At 47.1% G+C, this 25,710-nt stretch overlaps 1 protein-coding gene and 1 pseudogene across 21 annotated transcripts in view; both read right to left on the bottom strand.

Annotated features, from left to right (window-relative positions):
• Positions 1–10,764: 10,764 nt before the first annotated feature.
• Positions 10,765–25,710, bottom strand: part of Ppp6r3 (protein phosphatase 6 regulatory subunit 3) — a 129,027-nt gene continuing 114,081 nt past the window's right edge. For 10 of the 21 annotated variants that reach the window (XM_074050511.1, XM_074050480.1, XM_074050535.1 and 7 more), the window contains 6 exons: positions 24,104–24,257; positions 22,594–22,700; positions 21,212–21,362; positions 15,892–15,909; positions 15,507–15,623; positions 14,759–15,003 (listed from right to left, as the gene is read on the bottom strand). In XM_074050511.1, the coding sequence (XP_073906612.1) occupies positions 14,904–15,003; positions 15,507–15,623; positions 15,892–15,909; positions 21,212–21,362; positions 22,594–22,700; positions 24,104–24,257 (647 nt within the window). In that variant the 3' untranslated portion in view covers positions 14,759–14,903. Of the gene's footprint in view, positions 12,893–14,758; positions 15,004–15,506; positions 15,624–15,891; positions 15,910–21,211; positions 21,363–22,593; positions 22,701–24,103; positions 24,258–25,710 lie in introns of those variants that run through there. The other 11 variants (XM_074050546.1, XM_074050574.1, XM_074050595.1 and 8 more) reach the window with 3 other exon arrangements.
• Positions 17,054–17,171, bottom strand: LOC141416628 (small nucleolar RNA SNORA38; annotated as a pseudogene).

Here is a 25,710-nt window from a genome sequence, read left to right as displayed (position 1 = left end):
GCAGCAGTTGGGGGCCTCCAGTTGGTGCACAGCAGTGCTGGTAGCCACCTAAACACTCCATTTAGATGGACATACTATTTTAAAAAAATTTTTCTACAACTCAAATATCTGTTCCCAGCAGAACACAACAATCAGTGTGGTCATCTGTGCATGGACCGCTGCAGAGGGACTAAGAGGGACCAGTGTCACCACCGGGAACCACTGGGCCACCTCACAGGCTCAGACCCAGCAGATCCCACCATGCAACCTCCCCAACACGGGAGTTTCTGGGGGCTCAGGCCACATTGGACTCCAGCCCCTTTGCCTCTGGGAAGAGTATTGCTGGAAGGGAACAGGGTGGGGTTTGGGGGACCCTCAGTGTTCTGGGTGTGGCTGCTAGAATGGCACCCAGGAGGAAGTGCAACTCACTGTCTTTAAGTTGCAAACTTTTAGTTTTTCTTTGGTACTGGAATTTGAACTCAGGGCTTTGGACTTGCTATGCAGGTGCTCTACCACTTGAGCCACTCTGCCAGCCCTTTTGGCTCAGTTATTTTTCAGATGGGATCTTGCTTTGCCTAGGGCCAGCCTCGGATGAGGTCCTCCTACCTATGGCCTTCAGTGCAGCTGGACTGACAGGCTCACACCGTCACATGCAGCTTATTGGTTGGGATGGGGTCTTGCTAGCTTTTTGTCCTGTTGGCCTTGAACTGAGATCTTACCTATCCCTGGCTCCCAAGTAGCTGGGATTACAGGCAGCAATTTTTGTTTGAGAGAGTACACCACAATTTTCTTCTGCTTCTGTGTGCTCAGAGTGCTCTATCCCCTCAGAGCGTCAGCCCCATGGAGAGTGGTCCACGCGTCCCCAGGGCCTGGCACAGGGCAGAGTCAACAACAGTTTGAATGGATGTGGGTTAAAGTGCACCTGTCTGCTGGGTGCCAGTAGCTCAGAAGGCAGAGCTCAGGAGGATCACAGTTCAAAGCCAGCCAAGGCAAATAGTTCCTGAGATCCTATCTTGAAAAAACCTTTCACAAAAAATGGCTGGTGGCATGGGTCAAGGCCCTGAGTCCAAGTCCCAGCACTGAAAAAAAAAAAAAGGTGCACCTGTCACCTGTGCGGGGCAAGGCCACCCCAGGGAGGAGCCATACCAACAGAAAATGGAGAATCCCAGGACAAGAATCTGACAGGGATGGTGGGATTGTCACGGGGGACAGCCCCAGGGTCCAAGGCTCTGAAGCGCTCATCATCACAAGCACCTGTAGGACTGAGGAAGTGGGGTGCAGTTGAGCACCCCAAGGTTGCCGGAGTGAAGCTGATGTCGAGCGGGCCAGGTGGGGAAGGCAAGGCAGTCATGGGAGGACCCCACAGCTAGTGAGCCAGGCCGGGATGATACAACCATGTCACCTGAGCGTGGGCCCTTAGGGATGCAGGAACCCGGTGTGCAGCGCCCAGCTGGGTGGCAGGGGCTCCAGGGGGCCTTGAGCTGCTGGGGGGGGTGGCCGGAGGGGGTAGCTGGGGAAGAGCAGCTGTCGCTGGTCCCCCCTCCTGAGCCCAGCAGTAAGATGCAGGCTGCTTTGCATCGCCTGGCTTAATGGGCTTAATGTCTGGTCTGAACGCTAATGCGGGTAATTTTGCCTCCCACGCATAGGTTTCAGAAAGAAAAAAAGCTGACAATGGCCCTGGGTCCACTTTAGCAGAGCAAATAAAATAGTAAGAAAATAACAGTAGAAATTACTGTGCAACTTCCCTCACCTTTATTGTTTTATCTGCTCGCTTTCCAGAATCTCTGACAAAGCAGGAGGTCCTGATTAATTTCCGGTCTGGGGACCTTTGCAAGCAGCCCCCTCGGCTCTGAGCCCCTGCGGTAATTACTGTAATACCATCCTGTGCTCAGTCGCTCTGCTAATGAGGCTAATTGAGACGAGGCCACATTAGCTGTGATTAGTCATTCCCGCCTGGTGTCACTGATTTTCTCCGAGGGGGGCAGGGAGGGAGGTCACATCTGGCTGTGGTCGCTGTCTGCCTTCAGGCCTCGGACCCTTGGCCGTGTGTTTTACACAAGAGGATCCAGCGTTCTGGCTCCTGGCCGTCAGGTTCTCTTCTCAGAGATGAGAACAGAACTTGTTTTTTAAATGTATTTATTAATTTTTCTAGCAGCACTGGAGTTTGAACTCAGGGCCTCGCACTTGCTAGGCAGGCACTCTACCACTTAGCCACTCTGCCAGACCTTTTCTGTGATGGTTTTTTTTTTTTTGATATAGGGTCTCAAGAACTATTTGCCCCAGCTGGCTTTGAACTGTGATCCTCCTGATCTCTGCCTCCTGAGTAGCTGGGATTATAGGCGTGAGCCACTGGCGCCTACCTAGCTCACATGAGCTTGTTTTAAAAATAAAGACCATCGGCTCCGATGCTGGTAGCATATGCCAGGGTTTGGTGTTTCCCAAGCTGGAGAAGCCCTGAGGAGCCCATGACATGGGCGCAGGACTTGGGGGAAGGACTCACACACCAGAGCAGGAGAGGCCAGACGGCCGCTGTGCCTTCTGAAAATGAGCAAAATGGCCAAATAGCTACACTGCTCACGGCACCTGAAGTTCCATCTGGCGGGGTCTGGCCGGATTACATGGAGCCCAGGCCTGGCGTTTCCTTGCTGACCCAAGAAAGGGTCTCTGTAAGACGGGGAGAGTTGTCTGGGGTGGTCCCTGTGGCCCCTGGGGGATGGAGGGGATTCAAAAAGACTGTGCCAGGCACAGCAGAAGGGAGGAGGAATCGGATTCCAGACTGGCCGGCCTGTGTCCCAGGCGGAGTTGGAGCAGACCCCTTCCCGCCACGGTGGTGGATGCTGCTGCCATCTGTCCCCGTCCCTCACCAGTCTGTGCCCTGCTGTGGACATTGGCAGTTGACATCTCACCGGTATCTTGCGCTGGAGAGGCCACAGCCGAGGGTGATGGACGACTTGGGTACAACAGTCCTTTTTCACTGCTTCACAGCGGTGAAGGAAAGTCTGTGTGGCTTCACAGCGACGCTCGGGGAGCACAGGGGACTTCTCCCTTCTCTTGATTTCTGTGCGGCTCTTGCAGCCCGAAAGTAGAGACAGACCCCAAATGGATGGATCATCGTGTGACCCAAGCCAGTGTCCAAGGCACAGCACACAATCCAACGGGGAGCCCAGAAAGCACAGACCGACACCAGGTCACAGATCACAGGAGTCCAGTTGTGCAGCCCCCCGAAGAGGGCCATTCTCAGAGTCAGAAGGCAGGGCGGGGGGTGCCGGGGGGAGGACGGGGAGCCACGTGAGTGCTGGTCCCTTTTGGGGTCACACATGTTCAAAGGTACCAAATGTCACCCAGGAGTGTGCTTTAAAATGGTTACTTTTATATTATCTGAATATCACCTCAATAAAAAGTAAATAAAATGAAATAAATGACCAGCCCTGCCCAAGAAAGACATAACTAACTTTTAAAGTCTTGACAGGGTCTTGCTATATAGCCCAGGCTGGCTTCCTGAGTGCTGGGATTACAGGCCTGCACCGTCCGGCTCCTAGGACATGAGTTTAAAAGCAAAAACTGACTCCAATATATTGTCAAATTTGTAAACTAAGAAAGAATAGGGGAAGTGGAATTCAATATTAACCTTAAGAAGATTTTGATAAGTTCAAGATTCATGTTAAACTCTCTAGGGAAGCCACTAAAAATTATAAAATGGTCCATAAGGCAATTAAGTAGGATACTAAAAAAACCAGTTACCTAAGACCACAGAAGCCAAGCAAGGAGGGTAAGGGGGACAAAACCAGGAAAATAAACAGCTCAGTGTCAGACCCAAAGCCAACACCACCAGCAGGCACAATCTATGTCAAGAGACTAAGCCTGTTTTTGTAAATAGTTTTATTGGAACCCCAGCCACACCCGCTCATCTACTTACTGTCTGTGGTTGATTTCACTCTACAATGGTGGAACTGGACAGAAAAGCAGAAAATATTGGGCATCGGGCCCTTTGCAGAAAAGTTAGCCAATACAGAAAACTGCCAACTCCCAGACCAACACAACGGAAGGGAGTTATTGTCACACGAGGTTAGAAAAGAAAGAAGGGCTCCATGTTAGCTCCAAAGGATGCATCTGACATTGAAAGAAAAATGGCAGAAAAAGCTTTTCTGTGTAACAGGAATATATAGACCATGTTTGTGTTTTCAGTAGGGTCTCTAGCCAGGGGACATCAGGGGACCCATCGTGAGCCTCAGAACACAGCAGGTGGAGACCCGGACTCTGCTGGGCACGGAGGGACCTGCCTGGTGACACATTCTGGGATCAGTGGAAGGTGGACACACAAGTGACAGCCCAGCCTCGGGAAAGCCACATCCGTGGTGTCACTGTGCATGCCTGCATGGATTCGCAGTCCCCATGTCACTGTCACTCACTCTTTTGTTCGTTCACTCCCCTGATCCTCGATTTGAGCAATACGATTACTTGATCCCAGGGGTCAGTGACCACAACTTAGAATAGTGACACAGCTCGTGGCTGCAGGAAAGCGGGAGCATCCAGCTCTGTTTTCAGGGTCTGACGTCCCCCAAGCTGCCCTCCCATGCCCACGCACGCTCATCAGTAAAGTCATTCAACACCTCTTCCTCTCGTCACTTCATGAAGCCACGCTTCTACCCTTTCTGGAAACTGGCACTTGGTTTCAATGACATTTGTGACATTCTTAGGTCAGCTGAGCCAGTGTGAAGGGTTTAGTCCTCGTCCTGCCGGATGTTCAACCTGCAACTTCGGTCTGCGGGGTCATTTCTCTCCCCACTTCTGGAACTCTCAGGGTTAACAACTCCCCTCCTCATGCACAGCCTCCCTCCTCCCGCCTCCCTCCTCCCCCTATTTCCCTCCTCCCTCCTCCCTCCTCCCCCTATTTCCCTCCTCCCCTCCTCCCCCTATTTCCCTCCTCCCTCCTCCCCCTATTTCCCTCCTCCCACCTCCCTCCTCCCCCTATTTCCCTCCTCCCCCCTCCCTCCTCCCCCTATTTCCCTCCTCCCCTCCTCCCTCCTCCCCCTATTTCCCTCCTCCCCTCCTCCCTCCTCCCCTCCTCCCTCCTCCCTCCTCCCATTTCCCTCCTCCCCTCCTCCCTCCTCCCATTTCCCTCCTCCCCTCCTCCCACCTCCCTCCTCCCCCTATTTCCCTCCTCCCCTCCTCCCTCCTCCCCCTATTTCCCTCCTCCCCTCCTCCCTCCTCCCCCTATTTCCCTCCTCCCCTTATTTCCCTCCTCCCCTCCTCCCTCCTCCCCCTATTTCCCTCCTCCCCTCCTTCCTCCTCCCCCTATTTCCCTCCTCCCTTCTCCTGCCTCCCTCATCTGTCTCCCTGCTTGCTAGGCTGCCTTTCCTTTCACACCAGGTTCTGACTGAGAATCTCAACCTCATCTTCTCATCCACCAAGTCCCTGAATCACCCCTCTATTGAGGTGGTGATTTGTTTTGTTTTTTTTTTGTAATACTGCTGCTTGAACTCAGGACCTGGGCTTGCTAGGCACGTGCTCTACCACCTGAGCCACACCCCCAGACCTTTTTGCTTTAGTTTTTTTTTTTTCTGGATAGGGTCTCAAGTTTTTGCCCAGGACCAGCGTGGTCTCCATCCTCCTATTTTTTCTTCCTGCATAGCTGGGGTGATAGGCACATACCACCATGCCCAGCTTATCAACTGAGATGGAGTCTTCAGAACTTATGCTCCAGACTGGCCTTAATCTCAACCCCATGATCTCTGTCTTTTGAGAAGCTGGGATTACAGGCATGAGCCACTGTGCCTGCCCTTAAAGTGGTGCTTTCTAAGTTCAATGGCCATTTTTATTTATTTATTTATTTTGCAGTACTAGGGCTTGAACTCAGGGCCTTCACCACGAGCCACTCCTTTGCAAGGTGTCTTCCTCCTGGCTCTCGCTGGTTCTTTTCTCCTGCTTTGTTGGTAATTCTGTGCTTGAGAAGGAAGAAGTGTCTGCATTTCAGGGCAGCCTCATTTCTTGTCTTGAACCTCCCAGGTGGACTTATTTTAGTATTTATCAGGCTGCAAAGCCGCTGTCATCTTGAACTGGGTTCTAGTTGGGCTGGGAACCGTTAGCTGTGGAATTCAGTGTATGTTTGGGAACTTGGTTCGCAGGTTCTTCAGAACGGCGTGCCACCCTTTCTCCTTCTCTCTGCGCTCCTCACTCACCGTGGCTCTATGATCATCCTCCCGGCTCTGTGGTACTTTGAACCATGTCCCATGATGGCACTTTGTGCCTGTTCTGTGGAGTCCCTGAGAACACTCTGGATGTAGTCACCAAGCCTGGGGCAGCCGACCGGCCTTCTGGTCTCTTGCAGGCTGCTGTTAAGGTGATGGCTCTAAACAGAGGCTGGCGTCCCTGCTGTAACTCGTTTGGGAGCACTTGAGGCTGTGTGTGACCACACAGTGCCAGGGGCCCGTGGTCTCCACCTGCTTCTGGGCCTGGACCTCAGCCCGCCTCTCCTGGGGTTCTGGTTCTGGGGGGTTGGCGTGGCCTCCTGGTTTTCTCTTCCTCGACGCCTCCAGACTGTGTCGAATGTGCTGCATTTATCTTGTGGAAATGGCCTGGTCGAGCAGACATTCAAATCTTTCTCTTTAAAAGCCACATAAAACTCAGTGGCACCAAGCGTTCCCCTGGTGAGGGGCAGTTTCCTTCCATGGTTTTCTTCCACAGGGAAAAATGGTACCGTGTGCACCAAGCCTCAAGTACCCTGGCCCTTGTGTCCAAGCAAGTTTTACTTGGATTTTTTTCAGTATCTTCAGTTTTTTATCTTTATTTCCTTGACATATTTTGTTCTTCTCCTAATTTCTTCAAAGACTGGCACATTTTTCCTTTTCTGAATCAATACAATTTCCTAAACTTATTTTCTTCTTAAAAAAGTACTTCTGATCGGCTTGTCAAAAGTGAGAGAAGAAAGGTGTTCCCTCCCTCTACTGAAACACGGAACCAGGATCAGCACACACTGAAAGAATATTTTACAGAACATTGACCAAAATCGTACACACGGGTTATGTCCACTGAAACAATGTCTGCTGTGTTTCAGGTTCAAAAATTATCTCCACATCTGAGAAAGACTGGCTTTTTTTTGGCAGCCCTGGGGTTTGAACTCAGGGCCTTGTGCTTGCTAGGCAGGTGCTTTGCCACCTGAGCCACACCCAGCCTCCAGTTCCTATATAAATCTTGTCTTCTTTTGTGTTCAGGATGTTTTAAAATTCATTTATTGATTATTGTATGCTTTGGCTCCAAAATTTCCATTCTGGTTTTTGTGTGTAAAAAAGCTCTCCAGTCGGTCATCTGTCATTTTGGTTGTATTCATCGCATCTCTTCAGTGCTGGGGACCCAGCCTGGGCCTCGATGCATGTTGGGCAAGTGCTGTGCTACACAGCTCCATCCCGGTCCTTAATCCTCAAGTCTGAAATCGCCAATGTTTGGATCAACTGTGTGTCTGTTTTCTTGCGGTTTTCAGTCACTTGCACATCTAAGTAACTTTTATCCAATGCCAACTTTAAATGAAAAGTGAGAGGATCTGGGGGGCACGGTTTTTTCTGAGTGATGTGTCCCTTCCAGTAGGTGTGACAGCGTTCTCCCTAGTTTGCTTTTACAACTTGAGGTTCCACCCGGACCCCGGCATGTTCAACACAGTCCTTCCTCCTTGGTGTTCCCAAACTCCCAGGGCTGCCTCCCCAACACTGAGTGGTCTGCAAACCTTTGCCACTCGGCTGCTGTTTTGTGCTTGGCTTTTCAGCCTTTCCCATTGCACAGCTTAGGAATCATGGCAGGAGAAGTGGCTCCAGGCTGACTCCTTGGTGGTTCTCAATGCTGTTTGTCTTCCCTGCCTGGATGAAGGTGGGCTTCTGTCTGCGTGACCTCCTGTCACTTAATTAGCAAGAGCCACCGGGGGAAACAAAGTGGTACTGGCTAGGGTTCCTTCAGTGCATTCCCTTCTCCCTGGGTTGTCGGCCTCTGAGTACCTATGGCTTTTGCTTGCTTTTAACTTTAAAGCGAAAAGGTTCAGCTTGTTGTTGGCAGAACGTTTATTTGTAGCTTGTCGTGGTCTCAGTCCTGTACAGTGCTTTCAGCTTTACATTCTACTTTGTCTGATGACACTTTGTTGTTGTTGTTGCACCTTGTTTTCCTGTTTATTTTTACTGTTGTCACTTTTTTTGGACAAATTCACGCACCTGGTCCCAAGCAGCACTGGACCAATGCAGACTTCTCCCTCAGGTGGATGACATCCTCTTCATGGAAGAGGACTGTCCAGGTGTCCTCACCACAGGACAGCAGATCCAGCCTGGACACCGGAACACGGTGAGCAAAGCAAGTTCCTCTCCCTAGGGAGGAAATTCCTGGGTCACTGCGTGACACAGGGAATGTGTCCACGTTAACTACTGTTAACGTAGCAATGTTAACTACTGTCTTTTTCCTTTCTCCCTTTCTTTGGATCTATCTTCTATAGTTAGGTATAAATTACAAACAATAAAACATATATCTTGGAGTTCACCCATGTAACCAGCATCACAAGGCGTGGGAGGCACCCCACGTTCAGATTCCCCACGTCACTTTCTTGCTAGGGCACATCGGAGTTTAATCCCCACTGTGAGAAGGAAGAGTGCAGAAACTTAACCTGACTGAGGTGCTCAGAAATGGGCCTTTTGGAGGGGATCGAGATCAGAAGAGATCATCAGGGTGGAGCTCCACGAGTGAATATGGGTGTCCTTGTGGGAGCAAGGTCAGAAAACACACAGCGTGCCTCTCCTCACGCCATGCAGTGCTGAGTTGGGACTGTGCAAGCAACAGGGCCGTCACCAGTCACGGGCCCCCGACCTTGGACCAGACCGTGAGTCACAGTGAGCCTCTTTTCTGTGGTGGTGTTGCTAGCAGCAGAAAATGGGCCGATACACCTCTCTCCCCCTTCAGTTGACAACACTACTTTGATTTGTAACACGTTAGTCTGGCCAGTGCTAGACCTCTGTAGACACACAGGTACTCTTACGGACTGCTTCCTCAGCTTAATGCTTTTCTGAGATTTATATACTCTGCTGTATTCATTATTGATCATTACTGCTGTGTAAATTCTAGTATATAAATAAACTCTATATAAGACAACCACAAATGGTTGTCATCATAGTTCTTAATAAAGTGACAGTAAGTCCTTGTACAAATCTTTTGTGGACATGTCATTACGTGAATATCTACAATTGTTGAGTTAAAACACAGGAGAATGTTTAATTGAAAAAACTTACCCAACAGTTTTCCAAATGGGATGCGTGATTTCAGGCAGTGACAGGAGTCACACTCCATAGCGCTGGCATTGTCTTAACTGCAATGGCACCTGCCCTGCCTGTGACTTCAACCTGCAGTACCCAGGGACTCTGATGTTGAACCTGGCCACTGTGCCTTTGTGACATGTCTTAGGAGATCCCTGTTTGTTAAACTGGGTTTTCATCTTATCTTCTGGCTTGCTGGTCTTCGTATTTTTCCTTTCCTACACTCACAATGAGGCCTTCATCAGCACAAATCCTTTCACAGTCCGCAGCCTGCCTCTCCACTTGGAAAACATTTTCATTTTGGTGGAAGCCTAATTTCTTTGATGGTTTCTGCGCTAAGAAGCCCTTGTAGGCACTTCAGTGCTTAAGTACTTATGTTTAGAGCTATGGTCTGTTTTGGTTTTAGTGGTACTGGGGTTTGAACTCAGAGCCTCATGCTTGCTAGGCCATTTTGGATTTCTTGTTTAGTAGGAATCAAGGTTCATTTCCATGCAAACATCCAGTTTTATCTGTAAATATTTGGGACATGGGGTATAGCCGGCCCCTGGCATAGAACAACTAAATCCACCTGACACGAGGAAGACAGATTTTTCTGGACATAAAGGTTTTAAATAAAGTAACGTCAAATTGAGTATTCAGGAAGGTTAGCAGTGGACATTCTGGGCTTGAGAACAGAGTTAACAGCTAACACTTATTATACATTTGCTTTTAAGACATGAACTATTCTACCCAACCTTTGTATTCCTCATCTGGTAGCAAAAGCAGCATAGAAAGAAAACTAACTCACCTCAGCCACACCACACGAGCCAGCATGGGCTGTGCACACAAGCCTGGCTCTGGAGCCTGGGCCCTTGACTGAGCAGTTGCCTACCATGAGATGCTTGCAGTCCAGGTGAGCTGAGGACTGTGCCCAGTGGGGAGGCTGAGCAGAGGACCTGCCAGAGCAGCAAAACTCTGGGGGACTTTTTTCTTTAAAGTAATTAGGTGGAAGGAGAGAAATTAGTTATAATACAGAATCATGTATTTTCTTTTAAGACGGTCTTGATTGGTAGCCCGGGCTGACCTGTAACTTGTGATCCTCCTGCTTCAATCTGCTAAGTGCTGGGATTACACATGTGTACCACCCCTCCTAACTTGGCATGTCTAAAGAATGATGAAATACCTGAGAAATGGTGTCACTACAGAGCTATCTGAAGGTAAGAGAGTGCAACATTGGGAGGTGATACACTAAGACCAGTGTGTCTCCAGGTGGGAGCTGCTGGCAGTACCTGCAGCGACCACGTATGGAACACTTGTGTCAGGCAGGCCCTGATCGCTCCAGGAGCGTGGGGCAGGGCCAGTGGGGAAATGACCCCAGGGGCTGCAGATATCAGTCTCTTGGCAAAGCTGGGCCTTTCTGCAGCAGCTGGATTACAGAACTCAGGAAAAGCCCTTAAAGCCAGAGGTGGTTCACTTGCTCAGCCCTGCACCATGTCTGGCTTCTAAACCATGAAAGGTACAAGAGATCTATAGAAACAAAGAATCAGGCTTTATTTTTGTTATTTTTAATACAGGTATGGTAGACATCCGTTAGTCTTGCAATTCATATGGCCAGTACACAGCAATTACGACTAAAGGAGTGGGAACTCACTGTGGCGGGCTGGCAGCCTTCAGCCGACAGGCCTGCTTCTTCCCATCCTCACGTCCTTTCCCTGTCACCTTCAATGAGCAAACCCAACTCCTGCCCCAAAGGCAACCCCCAAATACTCATTCCTAGCAGAAAGCGGGGCAAAGTGAGACATGGTGTCACCTTGGGTGGGATGGAGAGGCCAACCAGATCCAAAGGGTGGAGGCAGGTGGGCCACCACAGGGGCCAAGTCTTGGCCATGGCCAGCAGGGCTAGCTACCAGGTGAGGCAAGCACACCGTCCATCAGCAATCTGAGGCCCTGCGGGTCAGGTATCCCTGAGTCAAGCAGCAAGAGCCCCATCCTCTGAAAGTGCCAGGTCCTAGAGGAGAATTGCATGAGGACAGTCTCCTGGGAGGCACTCCCAACAGAAAGAGGGTGCTGAGGGGCGTGCCCAGGCCCTGTGGGCCCCGGTTCCTGTGCCCTGGTGGCTTCAGAAGTTTCTGCACTCACTACCTGGAGTGGATGGGAAATAAGGAATAAGGCACCACACATTTGATTCTTTTATTTCCATATGCAATGTAATGTTTAGGCACGCTGCTTGGGATGCTGTTTCTAAAAAATTCGTTGGCCATTTTTCAGAATATCCTTTTGGTTTTAAATACTGGTCAGGAAAAACAAACAATGTAAAAATACGTGAATAATTTTCTATTACAGAAATGAAAAACTGATTTGCATCTAAAAGTGCAAGAGGTGAAGTGATCTAACCCTTTCACCAGACGGTACGGCAATATGCAGTAATATTGCTTCAGCTGTTGGAGAAGGCTGTGATGTATTTTTATATTGACATAGAAAATTATAAATTACATTGAATTAGTATCCATCATCACTATATATATACACAAACCAGCTCTAAAAAAAATACACTGGTTTAGAATTTACGAGTGAAAACCTCACACGGTACAGTCAGACGAGGAACATGCGGAGGGCTGGATTTTGATTTCTAGCTTTAAAACACCAGCCGCAGGTGAACACACTCCAATTCCATTTGCAGCACGAGCTTTTCTCAGCCGACCTGCCTCAAGTGATTTAGGGAGGGAAGTGTGAAGACCACTCTGAAACGGTCGTTGGTGATGCTTGTTAAACAAGGTAAATTTTGGTGAATGGGTTAAAAGGCAGATGAACTATCAAAACCAAACAAAAAACAAAATAAAGCCCAAACCACAGCCATGTCCACTCCAATGTTCTAGTGTTTCACCTGTAGGAAGAATCGGTTTCAAGCAAACAAGACTTTAACAGAACATATGGCTTTACAATAACATCAATTTATCAGCTAAGCCGTAGCAATAAATACTTAATCTCTACCAAGAGACTTACATTTTTGATCCGTTTTAAACAATACAGAAAACAATTACCAATCAAAAACTGGTTATAAAAAGAACACCCAATATTTCTTATTCAAAATCACTTTTGTAAGTTAGAACCACCAAAATGACACGCACAGAGCAGCTCAGCTCTGCAACTCCTCGCCAAGCCTGGAAGAAAAGCGAGTTCAGAATTTTGTACAAGGTGAGGGTATGAAAACTGCCTAATACTTTGGTCACACTAATCATTGTCAAAGAGTTTCAAATACCATAGCTCTGTGTTCACTTTTATAAAACTAGCCTTGCAGCCATCTTAACTCTAGTATTACCACTATTCTTACACGGGCGGCAAGATCTTATTTCACAGGCTACCCATTATTTCCAACAGTACAATATAAACATACGCAAAAATTCTTGGTATTTGTCAATGTGCAATATTTTTACACTTCTGAATTTCTCTGTACAATGTCTTAGAATCTAGAATATAAAGGTTGCTGGTCCTGATCCCTTGCAGAGTGAGTGCAGCAGTGGCGGTTTAGTGGCTCCAGATGACCCCTCCAGAGCCTCTGGGTGGTGGCCTGCAGTCCTCAGTCAGCAGCAGCAAACATCACTCATCATACAGGGCCATTGACTGATGTGTCACCTGGCACATTTGGCTGCTCAGTCCTACAGAGTAAGAGACAGACACCTGAGGCACTTGAAACAGAGAGGGGAGAATGAACTTCTCTCCTTCCCTCCCTACCCCAAGCTCCCAGGGCAGAAAACGCTGATTAGCAAGGACTACAGAGTAGCAGAAGCCTTGCTAGGCTCCGTTCCTTCAGAAAACTTTCATTTGCCCCGTTCAGTGGAACCCACGTAAAATTTACTCAAAAAGCAGGAGTGTGCTACTGGGAAAGGTGGGTGGGGAAGGACCAAATGTTGAAAATACTTGAATATATTCCCACAAAGCAAATGTCAGGCTGAAAATTGGAAAGGAAGAAAAGGTGGGACAGTATATAAACAAAGTGACAAAAGTAGTCTCGGGAAGGGGTGCTTGTAGCTGTGGCTGGGAAGTATACAAGTGCTTTTTACTAGCATTCAAAAACTCGACTAGACTGCTTTCATACCTGATCCCTGCCAGTTATCACAGGAACCGAGGCGAGAAGTCTGCTCCATACACGCTACACTCTACTTTAACATGATAGTGCTTTAGTCTATCAGACACAGGGACTAAGAGTTCTGGAACCAGACAGAACTGCGTGCGGACCCTGCCTTCGCCATTCACAAACTGTGTGCTTCTAAGCAAATATCTTAACCCCTCTTAGCTCCATTTTCTCCTCTGCAAAAGGATGGGGGCGGGGACACACACTAACCCCTCCAACCCACGGCCTTGTTAAGTGCATAGTGTACGCAAAGCACTTGCACTCTGGCTGACACAGACAGCAGCAGAGTGAGCAGCAGTGAAGCGAGATCTTTTGGCCATGAAAATCTTCCAGTTCATAGCAAACAGTGTGCTCGGTATCCATAGGACTGTGGCAGCAGAGTGTTGTAGGAAGCATTTGGGGAAGACTGTCGGTCTTCAATCTTCTATACTGCCACAAATGGCTTAAAACCCAAATGGGAAGCATCAGAACACTTATTTTCCACTTCCCCTCACACCAGCTCAGTACCACCTGTCCAGAGAGGCTTCACCCACCATCTAATGTGCGCTGCTGGCCCTTACTCCTGCACTCAGCCTCACTGCCTCCTCCCGAACACGTTCCTTATGTGCCCTAAGTTGTTGGGCACCTGCTAGTGCTCTGCACCAGCTGCCAGGGGCCATTGCTCTAGACGAGCTGGGCAGAGGATGGATGGATGGATAAATGCAAGACCCAAGTGCTGCCTCTCCTCTTCCACTGCTCAGCTTTTTCCTCCACCACCCCATCCTGCAGACTGGAGGACAGAGCTCTTCCTCCCTTGTGTTTCCAGCCAGACAGCAGAGCAAGCAGAGGCTCAGAAAGCAACCCCAGTTTCCTGTATCATGTATGTCAGTGAAATCAAGAACAAACTGCCAGAGCAACTGCTCCAAACTGGGACAGACCAGGATTACTGTCCTGCCTCCTAGGCAGCCCTCTACATAGACTAAATTAACAGGCAGTGAGGGAGGCGATGTAACTGACTGGGATCTACAAAGGACCATTTAAAAAACAGATGCTGAAAACCCCAGGAAAGAGGTTTCCCCAAGCCCTCAGAAACACAGCTGCAGCTGGGCTGATGCCCCGAACCCCAGGGTCACCTGCCTTCCCTCCCAAAGCCATTGCGAGAGCAAACATGCTCAAATAGTTATTATGATTAATTTAATACGCAAAACAATTTTGGTCACAAAACCAAAGTTCTCATTTTGGCTAGAATTTCTAGGAGAGGAACAAAAACTGGGCTTGCTATGCCATGAATAGTAGTTTTCAGATCCGTGAGGAGAGAGGGCCCCCTGCTGGCTCCAGCTGGTTGTGTTCTGTAGGATGCCTGAACCCTTTGGGGGAGTACGGCCAGCGGGAAAATACAACGTCTATGAGATTGCTTTAAAGGTCACTTTATTCCTTACGGAAGGAATATACAATCTTAGATAACTGGGAGGTGCTGAACAAAGTTCCTTGTGTCCAGGGGCAAATCGTCATTCATCTTCTGGCGTGGGCTCCGGTGCACCTGAGGCCACCTGGCTCTACCTGCGAGGCCGTGTGTATGGCCCGGTTGCCGGCCCTCGGCGGCTGACGCTTTGGCTTATCCCTTCAGACCACTGGCTCAGTCTAAGCAAAAGGTGACTAGAAAGAAAACACCACGTTCCAAATCACACGGCTCTGGCAGTGGGGTTGTCACACTTAATCAAGACAAGATCAACCCCACAGGGACTCATATAAGGGCTGGGAAAGGGCCTCAGGGAAGCTTCCTGGTACCACGTGGGCATGGCCATGGGAAAACAGGCCCTGAGATCTGCCGGGAGGTTATACAGGGGCACTGAGGACTCCGATCCTGGAGGGGCTGATTAATTTGCAACTCAGCCTCACAAGAGCATGGGCACTGGGGGCCTGAGCAAGTCTTCCCTTCCCAGGAACTCCTTGAAGCCAGCCTCTGGATCAGGCACTCAAGGCTGGGGCCCCTAATTGCTGTCAGGACTGAGAAATGAATGCTGCCGAAGGCTTGGGCACAGCTGTAAGACCCTCTAGGCCCCCATCTCCTGGTTGCCCATTCCCCTTCCACCACCCAGAAGACACCAAGTGAAGGCAGGCAAAGCCTGGGAGGGCATGCTGGGTAGCAGGGCAATTACCTCTGCTCGGGACTGCTGCTGGGGAGCCGGGGGACTGCACACTTCACCTCTACAGGCTCAGGGCTGTCCGCTTCTTTACAAGCAGCATCTTGAGAGGTAGACAGTTTTCCTTCTTCACTACAGGAGAGAGGATGACAAGTACATCGCATGTCAGAAACAGCACCCAGGTGCCAGAGTATGAGGTCACATGCAAATGGCTCTGAAGTCATGACTCTCATGGGCAAGCCCTGGGGCTGAGCATGCTCAGGGTAGAAGGAGCACAAACACACAGATGGTGACTGGGGAACCATGAAAGGAAAGGGCCACACGCAGGCGGGAATCTGAGAGAGGGACAATGTAATGTGGCTGCGTCTGAGCAGGAACGGTCCTGTATTACCGCACATACCGATAGGATTTCAGCACTCTGAGGCCAAGTGTGCAAAACAGAAAAAGAAATGTACAAGGATGTCAGAATTCTCCTAGAAATGAGGAAGGGGAACATGCTGACAACTGCACATGAACAAGCCGCAGTCGGTGGAGGTGTCAAGTGAGCCTATCTAAAGGAGCAAGTCTCTGGTGTAAGTCTTGTGCTCTCAGGGACTGCTCCTGACTGCTGGCTGGAAACCGCAGTCTGAAGAAACCCTGCTGCACAAGCCAGACTTAAAGACTTCTCGAGATGCCCTCCATCAACTGTGCAAAGTGCACACACCATGAAGAAAAAGTGGAAGGAGAAGAGCAGATGAAAGCTGACCCCAAGGGCACAGGGGACTTCAGGGAATAGAACAGGGGTGGTTCTTGGTTAGAGAATAGTAGATACTTTCCTGACTCTGCCAGGTATGCCTGGATTCCTACTTTCACACAATTGAAATGGCAAAAGATGGCCTTCCCCCCAGGCCCATCATTTTCACAGCCAAGTCTTGCCCTGGATTTGCTAATTTTAGGACAGTATCTTGGATGGCTTCCAGATGGTTCCATGAAATTTGTAAGTAGGAAAACAAAATAAAATCTAATGATTTGGTAACAATCTGAATTACTTAAGTCATTACTTCGTTTATTCTGCAGGGCCTCATGCATGCTAAGCACATGCTACATCACTGAGCTATGTTCCAACCCCTCGTTACAGTCCCCAAGCACCCTCCCCATCCCCGGTACTAGGATTTGAACTCAGGGCCTTGTGCTTGTTAGTCAGGCATTCTACCATTTGAGCCACACCCCCAGGCCACCTTGTTGTATTTTTAAACTCTTCCACTGAAAGCAAATGATCCAATGTGCTTATCACTGTAATTTTTGTAAAACAGTCATTTGCATACATGTATTCCAAGCCATGTAGCATTCAACTGTCGTTTCTTTGGACTTAGCACCTTTGCTCCTGCTAAGTGTGGCACTACGCCCACAGAATGCACCTATCTCAATGCCTGGCTCCCCAAAGCAATGCACACCCCAACTCCAGGCCTCTGAACCCAATGCTGAAATTAACATCACCATCCAGGGCTCCTAATGAGTCTGTTTGGACATTTCTTAGGGCTGCACATCCAGAAGAGGAAAATTCTGGGCCAGCTTTCTTTTTTCTATGTGGAAGGGTTGGTCTTGAGCCTACGGGGAACAAGTTGGCCCCAGATTTCTCCAGATCCACATTTCTTTGCCTCCAATTCTTACTGGGCCATCCACCTTTCTCTCAGTAAAGAATCCCCTCCTACTATCCACAGTAACCACCTAGTTTATCCACTAGTTGCCCACTGGTTTTGGAAACTCCATTTCCCCATCAGGACTCAGCATGACGTCCAACAGGTCAAATAAACACGGAATGTTTATGCTGCCAACACACTTGCTGATGATGTGTGAGTGGGAGTCATCTCTTCACTTGGTTTACTTTTCTGTAAATTGCCATCTTTTACCCATTTTGAGGGGCAGCACTGGGGTTTGAACTCAGGGCCTATATCTTGAGCCACTCCACCAGCCCTTTTATGTGATGGGTTTTCTTGAGATAGGGTCTCACAACTACTATTTGCCCCAGGCTCTGAACCTCCTGATCTCTGCCCTCCCAGTAGCTAGGATTATAAGTATGAGCCACCAGCACCTAGTTCTTGTGCCCATTTTTGATTCAGGTTTTTTTTTTCTTACTGGTTTATAGGAATTCCTTGAACATCAAATGTCAAGTCTCTTATTGATTTAGGTCCTATATTTTTAAGTTAGCTATATGCCTCTTAATTTTGTCTATGGTATTTCATCAAACAAATTCTTAACTTCAATATAATCTTATTCTTTGTATTACAGTTTCTGATTATGAATTCTCTTTCTCTGCTGTGATCTGAACTCAGGGCCTCTCACTTGCTAGGCAAGTGCCCTATCACTTGAGCCAAGTCCCCAGTCCTTTTTGCTTTAGTTTGTTTCAGATAGGGTCTTGCACTTTTGTCTTCGACTACAGTCCTATTTCTGCCTCCCAAATAGCTGGGTTGGAAGAGTAAGCCACTATGCCCCGTCCTGAAATTTTTTTTTGGAAATGAAGCCCTTTTCTGCCCATAGGTTAAAAATATATTCTACATTTTCTTCTATTAATTACCATAAGACTTTGGCCATATCAGTTAACTGATGCCTCAGTTTCCTCATCAGGAAGGTGGGGATGATACTCATCTTATAGGGTTCCAAGAGAAATAAGTAAACATATGGGGAAGGGTTGAGAGCACAGGGCCTGGCGCGCAGGACACATGTACACGTTTGCTCTTAACTCTTCTGAATCCTCCTGGAGTTATTTTAGAATGTACACTAGGTAGGCTCTGGCTACACTTTTGCCATGTGAGCCAGTTTTTTTTTTTTTAAATGGTGCGAGGGATGGGACTTAGGGTCTTGTGCATGCTATTTAAGTGTTCCACCACTGAGCTACACCCCCAGCCCCTCCCCCCACTCCCAATTTCTCTCTCTTCTATCACACTGGCCCTTGCCCTGTGTATGCTAACATCACAGTGCTTAAACGACTATGACTTCTGCAGCATGACTGAATGCTTGGCAGAGTTGGGTCTGTTACTTAATTGTCCCTTTGGTTTTCTAAGCAAGTTGGGAACCTTATTTTTCCCACTTAAGTTTTAGGGTATGTTTTTCAAATTCCCTCCAAAAACCCCACTGACATTTTGATTTGGACTGTACTAAACTTCAAGGCTAATCTGATGGTGGTAGCTGTCTCTGTGGCACTGTCTCCACAGGTCAGGTCACCTTCAAGTTCTCTCTACAGACCTACATCATAATTTCTAATTGTATAGACTGATATATTTTGGATGTCAGTGGTGCCCTGCTTTTTAGTATATGTTCTAATTGTTTAGCACTGATGTAGAGAAGGGCTACTTTTTCGTCCACCAGTTTTGCTGGCTTCTTGTGAGGCACAAGCATTGCTGCTGAGTTGGCTGTGGCTGGTCATAGCCAAAGTCACAGTTGCTCTGCTCTCCTCCTAACCATTGTCTCCACCTCACTTTCTTTCCCTCCCAGCACTACCTGTGTATGTGAAGTGAACCCTTATCTCAAAGTGGATGCACCTAAAATTTCTTTGTTAAGTGTAATTTCTACTGCATTTTGGATTTAATTTTTACCAAATTAAAGAAATTCACTTCTGTTACTAGTTGGCTCCGAGTTTTAATTGTGTATAAGTATAGAACCCTATTGAAAAATCAAGTAACTTTCAGTCTGGAGTCTAATGTCTGGAGATTACACCAACAGATTTTTCTGACATTGAACCAACCCTACATTTCAGGATAAACCCCAAGTGAATGTTTTAATTTTGGATCCAGTTAGCAAATACCTTATACCTGTATAAGGTTTTTCTGTAACCTTATCTGCTTTCGGAATGCAGACCTCATTGCCCTCATAAAATAATCTTGTTCTCTTTTTTGTAAGGCAGGAATTAACAGACTTATATGAATGGAACAGCACTGCATTTAACTACATTGTAATTGACAAGCCACACTTACTTAAGGTGGATTTGGTTTGTTACTTGTTTTCCTCCACAGAGAGGTGCTTTAAACACCTATCTTTAAAAAATTAGATCCTCTCCTTACTGATATATCAACATCCATATCCTGACTACTGGTTCTTTGTTGATTGTGGCTTGACTTAATTTTAGTGTTTTTTGCAATATTAGAAACTGAATAAGCATATCAATATTTTCCTTTATGGGTTGGCCTGTTATAGTTAAGAAAACCCAGAAACTGTACACTCAAATTGCAAAGATATTTTCTTATGCTGTCTTCTAAAAGTTGTGTGGTTATACTTCTCATATTTATATTGAGAAAAGAGGCTCAATTATGCTCTCCTCTCAAGTGGATAGTCATTATTCACTAGTCCACTCTTTCCTGACTTGCAAGAATCTGACATGTGCCACGTTCAGGCAGTGGAGGGGTCTCCAAGTTCAACTTTTGCCAGGATGCAATGTCTGTGAGAGCTAGTATGGTGAAGCCCTCACCTTTTCTCTTCAAAAATGATCTTGGTTCTTCTTGGCTCTCTTTGGTCTTCTTTATAAATATTAAAATCAATTTTTATGATACTCACTGTTAGGATTTTGATGAAGTTTTTAATTTTATAGATTAATTTGTTGAGAAGTGCCGAAGATGTCTTTCCATTAATGACACAGCAAACCTCTATTTATATTGAGTCTTGAAATTCTTCTCTCAAAGAGTTCATATATTTTAGATAAGGTTTCACATTTTTGTTAAGGACAGACACAGGTAGAATATCTTGCATTGGTTTACAGGACAAAATGATTTTTTTCTATGTATCCAGACTTGCTAAACTTCCCTATTAATTCCAGTACTTATTTACATTTTGAATTACAATTTTCTATGCAGAAAATCCTAAGTCTACAAACAAGGGAATGTTATTTACTTCAAATCTGTCTTTTATTTGTTATGCTGTATTTGCTAAGACCACTGGCACAGGGCTGAGGAAGCATTGTGTCTGCAGGTTGCACTGGCTGGTTCGTATTTGTGAAATAAATACTTCTAATGCTCCAGTCTTAGGAATAAATACCACACATCACACCAATGTGTATCTCTCGCTGAAGTGTCATGACTGAATAAATTGTTGGGTTTGATTTGCTAGCTCTTAACTGAAGAATGTTGATCAACACATCAACTTTTGCTGTCCTGTGGTTTTGTTTTGTGGTGACCCGGGAGCATTCTTTCTGTGATCTTGGAAAGGGTCTAGGGTCTGCGGGAAGTGGAGCTCTGAGCATCACTCCTTTATGTGCAGTCCATGGTCTTGATACAACTTCTTTACTACCCTCTCACAGCTTCACATCTCCATTCTGACTCCTTTACTGATCCATGAATTTACAAGTGAAGTCACTAATTTCCAAGTATTGAGCGTGGTGTTTTTAAGGCTATCATTCTATCACTGAATTACAACAGGCTACATGATGTCTGGAGACAATGCTCTGCGTGTATGACACCAAGCCTTTGATTTTGATAGGCTGAGCTCTATACAAAATTCAGTTTCTACCATGAGTAACAACATGCCAATTCAAAACAATCTTCAGTGCATGTACACATACGCAGAAAAAAGCCCATCAGGGGTCTCAACTCTCTCTCCATTAAGATTTACTGAGTTTTATGGACATGTTAGAAAGATAGCAAGCAAATGTCTAAAAACACTCATCTGAATAAACTGAAAATGTTCATGTCTGAAGTTTTTCTCCACCTTCCTCCTGATAACCTGAAGGCACAGGAGGACCTGGCCCTGGTTACCTTTTGAAGACGGCAGTTTCTGTCTTGGCGTCTACAGTGAGGCTGAGCGTTTCCTTCATGCCGCCATTCATCACGGTCTCAGTTACCTTGTCTGTACTCTCGGCATCCTCCTCCCCATCCGAGCTGGCTTCCATGGCCATGCTACCTGGTGCTGGAAAGAGCACACAGCTGATGGTCACACAATGTTGGCCCTCTTCTGCCCGTGTCACATCTACTGCTTGTGACAATAATAAGCGTGAGATGGCTTGGTGTTGCTGCATGCTCACTAGGGTGCTGGGCTAGGTCATTAATTGTCATTATCAGGGTAAGTCCCCTACAGCCTTCCCAGCTGTGCTCACTCCATAGGCAGCTTCCTCCCAGCAGACTCAGCTGCTCCTGCCACTCTATGGCCCAGGGCAGAGGGGACCAGTTGCATCCAAGTGTTTTCATATTTTTTCAATTCTTTGTGCCATTCTGGTGGATCTTTTCTTTGCTCTATAATGGGAAACCACATGGTATGTTGGTTATAAGCTCATGCTGAAGTCAGACTTCTGGATTTGAACCCAGTACCCCCCAATTCCTAGATGTGTAATCAATCTGTGGGCAAGGAACCAACTGTGTCCCAATTTCCTTACCCATCAAATGGGGCCAGTGAAGCTATGAAAGAACTGCTGCAAATGAAGTAAAATGAAGCCTCTATTTCAAATGCTGAATGACAAATAAAATCCCCACAAGTCACTGGTGTTCTTCCTTTCCTAGACCCTATTCCTGTAGCCTTTGCCTATAGCCTCCTTCTTTGTCCAAGGACTCACTATTTTGTTCCTTCCTTATTACCCTGCCTCCACATCCTTCCACCTCCCATCATCTCCCCTTTACCCTTACTCCCACCTCCCAAACTCTATTCATCAGGTTGCAAACCATTGAGGGGCAATGAAGGAACACATGCAAACATTATGAGTGGTAACACAGCCCCCTGAAATTCAGACAACCATGGCCACTTCGTCTGCTCAGGAACATGAGGAGGGAAAATCTAGGCAGACAGCCTGGAAGAGGCTTAGACAGCCATGAGCTTCAGCAAAGCGAGTACTAGGAGGCAATGGGCACAGGCTGGAGTATGGTGTCTGGTTCTGGTTTTACCCATTCTAGGTACTGCAGGCCAAGGTATTGTCCTTTGGGGGTACTTAGGCTCCTTTTCTGCACATTGATGGGACTAACCAGGGACCTCTTCTCCTTCTAGGACCTCCACACTATGGTTCTGGAATGATACATACTGTTTCTTCTCCTCAGGTGCACTGTGAACATCAGAGCCACCATCTGGTTTGCCTGGCTCCTTTTGCCCCTAAGCCTGAGTGAGGTCGGGTTTCTCATACCTGTGTGTGCACGCCAGCTTGCACTGTACTCACCTTCAGGCTGTGCTGCCATGGCAGCCACACCAGGAGTCAGGGGATCCATGGGCTCAGTGCTGGTTTCCATTTCCACTGGAGAACTACTCCTTAAAGAATCTTTTGTGCTTCAGAAAACAGAAAGAAAATTCAGATGTTAGCAGTGCCCTTCAGTTACCCCACTATTCACAGTCTTTTGAAATTAGTGTGGTTTCTTTGGGAGACGTTAGCACCTGTGAGGAGTGGTCGGGTTACAGACTCCAGGGACACAGGGAGTAAGTGCAAGCAGCTGCATGGAGCAGTAGGTGAGGGCAGAGGGCAAAGTTCTAAACAAGGGTTGTAAAGGCAGGTTTAAAATGCCCCACCTCTTATCTGTAATCACCAGGATCCCAGGGCCTAAATGGCAAAGAGATACAAGGCCCAGTATCAGCTCTATCTATGGGGTTAACTATTTTTATAACTGCCCTTATTTACCTTGTTACCTTGAACCAAACTGCCTGGAGACATTGGCCCTCTAAATAATGGCCACTGTTGGTGTTGTGAAAACACTAAAACATCAAGAGACTGAAGATAACTACTTCCTCTTTCAAACACCACCCCCCTTTCCATGTGTAACACACCCCCATTCACCCAGTGTATGGGGTTCAAGGGAAGTAAGCTGCTTCAACAACATTCTTAGGGAACCAAGGATCTTATCCTCTAGTCATAGAGATGATACTTAGCTGCTCTGGACTAAGCAGGGCTGAAGAAACAAAATATTCAGAGACATTTCCTCAATGCTCTCAACAGAATTATTACAGAGAGTACAGGCATTAGCCTCTCTTTGGCCTCAGCTGGTGACTGTTGGCTCATAACGAATGTCCTACCTTGCATCACCAGTGACTGTTTAAAAACACTGCTTGTTAGAACAGGGAGAGAAATAAAGTCTTTCCAATGGGGTGGTGGTGATTGATGTTTTTCTTATAGAAAAAATAAAACATGACTAATACTTAAAATGCTGATATCATTGAGGAAAATTATGAAATGACAGATTTCTGTCAGAGAATAGCATAAATATCAAGACTGGCAGTCATACCTGTCACCATTCTTAATTTAGTCTAGACTAGCTGCAAGTGAAATATAAGCTCATATTATCTAGTGATCTGAGAATCTGTGTGCAATGTGTGTGACATTCCACACAGAGGTGTCTATCAGGAGCTCATTCCTATTCTCAATCCTATTCCAATGACAGAGCAGGAAAAGCCCCAGGGCTTCCATCTGCTCCATTCTACTGGATGCACTTTCTTCAAGAACTCTCCTTTACCCAGTCTGTAGTAGAGCAAAGGAAGATGGTAATGGTTTTGCTTGTGATGCACAGCTGTGTCACTATTTCCCTCATGTTGATTTTAAATCTTATTTAAATGCAGTACACTAAAAATGCACTATATTCAACTTAGAGGGAAGTTAAGGTGAAGAACATATGCTAATGGTGAACATGCATTACTCTCTGAGTCCTGTGAAAAGGTTGGTAAGACAGCACATACTTACTCACCTCAGGGAAGATGTGAACTCTGAAAAAGAAGCCCAGCCAGTCTCTTTAGTTGGCATTGGCTCTTCTGTGCTCCAGACATCAGACCCCACTGAGTCTAATGGAGTGCCATGGGTAGTCTCCATCGGGACATCAAAATTGGCTGACCAGTTGGGTGCTAAAATGAGGGGAAAAATTTCATCTGGAAAATATTTCAGTAGTTTAGTGCAACACAAGATATTTTTTCTTATGCTGGATGTGGGTGCTCTCCCATAGCCCCCGCTACTTGGGAGGCTGAGACTGGAGGATCACTTGAGCCCAGGAGTTCAGTGCCAGCGTGGGCAACACGGCAAGGTCCCATGGACGAGAAAGACAGAAAGAAAGGGAGAAAAGGGAAAGCTTGTTCAAAAACAGATTAGCAATGATAAAAAACAAATAGCAATTTAACGAATTACTGGTAGGAGTGGGAGGGCACGGTCACATGGAGGTCAAGGAGACAATGCCCACGGCATTGTAAAACTGGTTCCTTTCAGCAAGTTTCATCTAGAAGAAGTTTTCCCAATAGAAATATTACACCAGAATAGAGAGCTACATACAAAACGGTCAATGATGGACACTTTGCCTGCTCACCACATGCAAAGTTCTGGAGCCATCCCACCAGGCTCAAAGAGCTCCACGTCACAGTTGGATCAGGCTACACTAAAAGGACTTCTCTGCTGTTACCACTCTGGGTCAGTCCTCCTCAGTGAGCTCCCCAGAGTCAGTAGAACATGAGAAACTGCTCTGAGAGGGCCATAGACTTGAGATGCCATGGAGACTGGGAGGGAGGATAGGGCTCGTCTTCTAGCTGACCCCATGTGCCTTGGATATGATGATGAAAGCCTTTCCCAAGTAGCAGGGAAGCAGGAGGCTGGTGTCCTGTTAAGCTGAGCCCAAGGGAGTCAGGGTAAATGTGGCTGTCACCCAGGGGATTCCCCTCATCTCTGTCTTCACTCCCAGTTCTTGAGTGCCAGCAGCAGTGGTACATAGCAAGCCAAGCTTATAGTCTCTTCTGTAAGTCACTTATCACATCCCCAACCCCATCACAGTATTGCAGTTCTGGAGTACTCAATGAAGAGGAGTCCTTTATCAGTTACAATATGGATGAACCTTAAGGACAATGTGCCAAATGAAATGAGATAGTCAAAACTAACAAATACTGCTTAATTCTGCTTACATGAGCTTGAGAGTGGCCAGATTCATAGCATCAGAACGGAGGAGAACGATGCCCGAGGATGAGGCAGGGGGCAATGGGAGTTGTTAAGTGGGTGCTGATTCTCAGGATGGGCAGGTGGGAAAGTTCTAGTGACCTACTGCATAACAATGAGGATGCAGTACAAAACACTACAAATCACACCTGAAAGAAAATACACCACACAGACGCTAGAGCCCAAAGACTAGGGTGTATCCACACCATCTCCTCCTCCTGTCTCCATTACCTGGACTCTTCCTCATGGCCCTCCTACTGTCTCAACAGTTTTCCTGTCCCCAGCACATGTTTAGTCCAGTTCTCACACTGTTGCTATAACTGTCAAGTCCTTGGGGTTTCCTATAACCTTTAGAATGTAATTCTTGATTTGGCCTCCAGCCTT

The sequence above is a fragment of the Castor canadensis genome, chromosome 1 (assembly GCF_047511655.1).
Source record: "Castor canadensis chromosome 1, mCasCan1.hap1v2, whole genome shotgun sequence".
Lineage (NCBI taxonomy): Eukaryota > Metazoa > Chordata > Mammalia > Rodentia > Castoridae > Castor > Castor canadensis.
This window is presented reverse-complemented; position numbering and strand designations above follow the sequence as displayed.